Source organism: Marmota marmota, unplaced genomic scaffold (assembly GCF_001458135.2).
Source record: "Marmota marmota marmota unplaced genomic scaffold, marMar, whole genome shotgun sequence".
Lineage (NCBI taxonomy): Eukaryota > Metazoa > Chordata > Mammalia > Rodentia > Sciuridae > Marmota > Marmota marmota.
Window position 1 is genome coordinate 3,252,933 of NW_026000222.1, and position 5,895 is coordinate 3,258,827.

The 5,895-nt window shown below is 64.5% G+C and overlaps 1 protein-coding gene and 1 long non-coding RNA gene across 3 annotated transcripts in view; one reads left to right on the top strand and one right to left on the bottom strand.

Annotated features, from left to right (window-relative positions):
- Window positions 1-576: 576 nt before the first annotated feature.
- Window positions 577-1,893, bottom strand: LOC125613152. Its single transcript, XR_007343644.1, has 2 exons — window positions 1,332-1,893; window positions 577-674 (listed from the first exon to the last, which is right to left on the bottom strand). It is a non-coding gene; the product is annotated as an uncharacterized LOC125613152 (long non-coding RNA).
- Window positions 1,894-5,620: 3,727 nt separating this feature from the next.
- Cibar2 (CBY1 interacting BAR domain containing 2) overlaps window positions 5,621-5,895 on the top strand; it is a 15,188-nt gene continuing 14,913 nt past the window's right edge. The window contains exon 1 of one of the 2 annotated variants that reach the window (XR_007343639.1): window positions 5,621-5,781. Coding sequence is in view for 1 of the 2 variants with exons in the window: in XM_015496277.2 (XP_015351763.1) it covers window positions 5,762-5,781 (20 nt within the window). In the remaining variant the exon portion in view is untranslated. The remainder of the gene's footprint in view (window positions 5,782-5,895) is intronic. The other variant, XM_015496277.2, reaches the window with a different exon arrangement.

The following is a 5,895-nucleotide window of genomic DNA, read 5'->3' on the forward strand; positions in this document are numbered from 1 at the left end:
CCCGCCACCGAGGACCCCCGCGCATTCCTGTGTTCAGAAGACGTTACTGCCCACGGGTCGGGCCTGGGGACAGCTGGGGACATCACGCGGGCCAGGGGGCCGGTGGGGAGGGCAACCCTCGGCCACGCTGACCGTGCGGAGCTGTGGCCTGCCCCTGGGACTCCTCCTAGGGGCCAGCGCCCGACACCGCGTGACTGTGGTTCAACCCTGTGGCCACTCTGGAAAGGCCGTTCCTGCCCGCGTCACAGATAAGGACAGGGCAGCTGGCACGAGGAGAAGCCCTGCCCCAGGTGCGCCCTGGTCTTCTGACAGCCACGCCTCCGCCACCCACAGGATCTGGGTGCCTGGTGTGGGGGGCCTGCTTTCTACCCCGGGGTCCCGCTGCAGCTGTGAACCCTGGGGAGCCATGAGCGCTCCAGGACTCTTGCCTGCAGGAGCCAAGGACACCGACTCCCACCAAAGGGACAGGATGAGGGTGAACGGGGCTCAAGTAGGACGGGGGCGGGGGGCGGTGGGGACTCAGCAAGGTTTGGTGTTCAATCAATGCACTTACACAGTGAACAACCTGCCCAACAGTACCTTCCCGTTCCTTTTCATTAAAAGACTATACAATGAAACTGAGAGTGTCCAGAAAGAGATGGCCTTGCAGGCAGGATTGGGTGGCATGGAGACATCTGGAGAGAAGCAAAAAGGTGGCCGTGTCAGATTTCCTGCAACCGTGAAAGGCTGTTTTGTTTTTGTTTTTGTTTTTTTTTACACCAGTGCCCTCTCTGGTCAGCCCAGAGCCCCCAAAGTGACCCTCAGCAGTAAGATCTTGAGGAGGGGGTCAAATTGCTGGCTTCAAAGCCTGATGAGCTTAAAGCACATCAATATTGCAGTGGCCGCTCCGCGTCTGAAGGGGGCGGGTTCCAGGCCTCCCAGGTACCAGGAGCTGCAGACGCCCAAGTCCCTGGTGGACGTCAGGGGCGTGGGGTTTGCAGCCGCCTCCGATGACCCAGAACTCCTGGGAGGGTGGAAAGTCGTTCTCCCGTCTTGTCTAGAGAACAATGAGCAGAGAAAGAAGTCGTCCGGGTGGAGCCCAGATGAGCTTTTTAAGCGTCGTTTCTGGGTTCACGGGCGTCGAGTCTGCGGACGCGGCCCTGCAGCTGTGGGGGGCAGCTGCACACCTCCCTGGATCAGCGGGCAGAGCCCGGGAGACCAGGCCTGTCTTACCCCTTTCTCTCTGCTTTGTTAAAGCATTGGGATGTGACTCAAGTGCCCTAAAATTGGCTTTTTTTTTTCTGCCCTGGGGATTGAACCTCGGTGCTTTACCACTGGGCCACATCCTTTACCTTTTTATTTGAGACAGGGTCTCACTCACTTCTCGAGGCTGGCTTTGAACTTGCAGTCCTCCTGCCTCAGCCTCCTGAGGTTGAGGATACAGGCGTGGCACTGTGTGGCTGAATTCCACGGTCTTCGTGCCGGGTTTGGTGGCTTCAGTGGACTCACAGCTGTGAGCGACCATTCCTGCCTCTCCTCCAGAGCACCTCGCCACCCCGACAGGACCTGGGCCCCAGGGCTCGCCGGGCTCTCTCTCCTCCCTCCAGGCCCAGCTGACCAGGCCCTGCACCTCACGGGGACACATGGGTCCTTCCAGAGTGGCTGCCTGGTGCTGTCCCTCCCGGTGGCTGATGGCATCTGAGGAAAGACGCACCCTGCTCAGCCACCAGGGCAGCTGGCCTTGGGCACTCTACCCTCAGCGGACCTGGAGGCCACTGATGGGTACATATGCCCACGAGCCTCCCCGTGAGTGTGCTCCGGTGGCCCTGGGTGGACCCGGGGGCTGTCCTTCCCTCTCCAGCAGCAGAGCGGCTTGCGAGGTGACTCCCCTGTGGGCGATGGTGTCCCCACACCTGGAAGCCGCCGCTTCCCCAGTCGCTGGGTTTTAATACCCAGGCAGTGAGGTCAGGGCCAGCGCGCAGGGCCGCGGCTTCTGTGCCAACCCCGACCCTAGTCCCTTGGCCACAGGCTCTGTCCTCACTTGGAGACAGACGCAAGGAACTCATGTCACCGGCCCTGTGAAGCCACACAGTGCGGGGGGGGGGGTCTTCCTCCAAGGTAGCCACTGTGACCAGCCCTGCAGAGGGATGGGACCCGAGCGGCCGAGTGGCCAGACTCTGAATCAGCCAAGGTTTCCAGAGGCTGCTGTGACAGGTGGACACACCCACCAAGAGGCCTACACCATCTCGCGGGCTCGGCTCAGGGGCGCAGGCCTGCAATTCCAACAACTCTGGAGGCTGAGGTAGGAGGATCATACATGGCTGAGGCTGGCCTCAGCAATGTTGAAAACGGGCCATGGGCTGGGGCTGGGGCTCCGTGGCAGAGCGCTTGCCTAGCGCATGTGAGGCACTGGGTTCAACCCTCAGCACCACAAAAAAATAAATAAACCAGAGGTACTGTGTCCACCTACAGCTAAAGAAAAAGATCTTAAAAAATAAAACAAAAGGGGCCGTGGGGGCTGGGTGGACCCGGCCTGCAAGGCCCCTGCTGCAAGGACAGGAGAGCAGTCCACACCCGCTGCCCCGGGGTCCTCTACCTGGGGTCAGAAGTGGGAAGCCCCCCCCCTCCCGCTCAGGGCGGCAGGAAGCTCCCACAGGTGCCACGGTCCTCGATCCTCAGCTGCAGCCGCAGCCTCCTTCAAAGGGCCCTGGGCCCCTCCACCCCGTGTCCCTCTTCACGTCTCCCCTGACCTGACCGAAGGACCCTGTGAAGACACGGGCCCCTGGGATCCGGGACCACCCCCACCTCCTGACCCCGACCCAGTCACACCTCAGAGCCTCCAGCCTGCCACGAGGCCCCCTGTCAGCTGGTCTTCGAACAGACAGGGACGCCCTGGGGGACAGTCACTGTGCCTACCACAAACCATAAAGAACCCGGGCAGCCTCCAAACGCCACGGGTCGGGCAGCTCTGGAAGGCTGGGGGCTGGAGCAGGGCAGGCTGGGGACAGGGCAGCTGGTGGCCCCGCCCACCAGGGCCTCTCCGCAAGCCCGCGGCCCCTGCAGGTGTCTCCCCAAAACACCAGGCCCGTGCACGGTCACGAAGCCACTGCCAATTGTGGGCAGCAGCCCTGAGTGGGGTCTCCAGCCTGAGTCGGGGCGGCGGCCTCTGTCCTGCACACTGGGGAGGGGGTGGGGCAGGGACGGGGTAAGCAGGGGGCGGGGTAGCAGGGGGGCAGGGGGAGGGGTAAGGCAGGGGCAAGGGGCGGGGCAGGGTAACGGGGGTGGGGCAGGTGCAAGGGGAGGGGCGCAGCAGGGGCAGGGGACAGGGTCAGGGGGCGGGGCAGGGGGGCAGGGGGCGGAGCTGGGCAGGGGCAGGGGGCAGCGAGGGGCGGGGCAGGAGGGGTGGACAGTAATGGTGCCACTTTCTGACCGTGGCGTCTCCTGGGTGGTGTCGGGGCAGTGGGAGCCCCTGGGTCGGGCATGGTCTGCAACTCGCGCTCATGGTTCAGAAAATGAGAGCGACACCGGGTGCAGCGTGCGGTGGGCCCTGGGCGGGAGCCCACTGTGACTCCTGCCCAATTGAGCTTGTTCCAAAGGGAACAGCGGCCACCTGGAGTCGGTGTCCTCAGAGTCTGGGACGGTGCCCGGCTCAAGGAGCCTGGTTGGGGTGGAAGGGCAGGCGCTGCGTGGCCCTGGACCTGGGAAGAAGCCAGCCGGGATGCCGGTGTCCCTGGCAGACGTAACTGTGGGCACTGCACAGCAGCCTGCCTCTTGTTTCCCTGCAAGAGTGCGGCTTGCAGGAGCGGCCTAGTCCATCCCAGGCCTGCTGGACACTCTCATGTGGGCTCAGCAGGGGACATTAATAGCCAGAGAGGGGGAGAGGAGGGAGCCCAGAGGCCCCCTGTGGCCCTGGCCAGGAGCTGGTGGGTCCACCACCCTTGGGCCCAGCCTTCCCCGCTCTGACCACCAGGTGTCTCCCTCTATGCTGGGCACAGGAAGCGGCTTTCATGATGCTCCTAAAGGGTCTGAGACCTGGTGACCTGCCCTCTCCCCACTGGGTGTCCCACAGCCCTGTATGGTAGGAAGGTCCAGGACGAGGGTCTCTGCCACCCCGTGGTCCTCAGCTGCCTCGTGGTCTCCGCTGCAGTGCAGACCCTGCCCCATGTGGATGGGCCCCGCAGTCTGTCCTGGGCCTGAGAAGCTGCCGTGTCCAGGGAGAGCCCCCAGGACACAGAAAGAGACTGACTTTAGGTGGCGGCTCATGTGACATGCAGGACTCCCGCCAGGCTGGCGCAGGGGCACCCCGCAGGTCCTTGGTGCTCAGAGGCCCAGACAGAGCCCTGGATCCTGGGAGCTGGACCTGCACTTGGGCAGTCCACACACCTAGGGCAGGCGTCCCTGTGAGGGGCCGAGTGTAGAAGGGGCAGGTGGCCCCTGCAGCCCCGGGCAGAGCGGGCGGGGCTGTGGGTGGTTTGCCTTCTTTGTCCTGTGTCTGCGTCACAAACTCACCCCAAAGGGGCACTTCAGGCCACCGGTGGGCCTTCGCCCCTGTCCAGGCACTGGAGTCTGACGGGAGGTGAGGGCAATGTGCTCCTCCGCAGCCTCCCGGGAGGCGCCTCCCCTCCTCCGCGGCTCCGGATCCCTGGTGGTGCCGCCTGCCAGCTCCGGGCTCCAGGCTCCAGGCTCCGCTGCTGCGGTCACATGGCCTCCCCTGGACGGCGGTGCTTCCTCTGCTTATAAGGACATGTCCCTGCACAGGGGCCCCTGCTCCAGATGACTCACCAGGGCCCCTCCCTTCTGCAGAGACCCTGTTTCCAAATAAGGTCATGTTCAGAGGCCTGGGGTGGACATGCCTTTTGGGGGGACACTGTTCTGCCCAGCACAGTCCCCAAAAGTAAAGGGAGCTGAGAAGGGGAGAGGGACCGTGGGGCCAGCGAGGCGGCCCAGCCAGGGGTGCACAGGGAGCTGACCAGGAGCCCGCAGCGGGGCTCTGGGACTTGAGCCTCTGTGCCGCTGACCCTAGGGCCCCTCCTTCTGCGTGATCGTAACCCTCCCCCGTCACGGGGACCTGACCCACCAAGGACAGGAGCTGCTGGGAGGCGGCGCGGCCTCCCCCTCCTGCACCCCACTCCGCCAGCTCCCGCCACTGCTGATGTTTCGCTTTCTTTTAAGCAAAGTGGACATGTGTTGCAGTGCCTGGACCCCGTGGATGGTCCCCGTGGACCGTCCTCTGCACTGCACTCAAGTCTGCGTGACGAGTAGACCCCACTTAGAACGAGGGAACCCTGGACCCGTGGCACCCGGCCAGCGCCTTCCTGTCCCCCCACGTCCATCTGGGACCTCAGGGCCCCAAACCTCCCCCGTGCTCTTTCTCACACACCCTCTCGAGTGACCAGTGTCCTCAGACCCCGCCCCCCTGAGTCTGACCCCTGGGGAAGGCCAGCAAGTAGGAAAGGTCCTGGCCCCCTTGACCCCACAAACAGGGGTCCTGCAGCCTCCCGGGGAACTCAACAGCTCAGCCACGAGCCCCCATCTTCCGGGCAGTGGGCAGCCCCCGCCCATGCCAGCTGGGAAGCTGGCCCCTAGGGAGGGGTTGCCAGGCGACCGGTCGCGACTGCTCCCAGGGCCTGCTGGGTGGCCACGTCACCTGGCAACCAGGTAGCAGCGTCCCTGGAGCCCAGGCCCCACAGCTGCGCCCAGGCCTGCCTGGCTTCTCTTGGGCCTGGGGGACCCCTGGGGCCCATCCTCATTCCCAGAGATAGGACAGCAGGCGCCGGTCAGAATGAACATCATCTTCTTCAGGTGAGTGGCCTGCGCTGGCCCAGCAGGGAGGGGACAGAGGGTGCTGCTCAGGTCCTGAGGCCCTGGAAGAGGAGGGGAGTGGGGGCTGCTGGGGGGGCCTCCCTCCACCCTCCC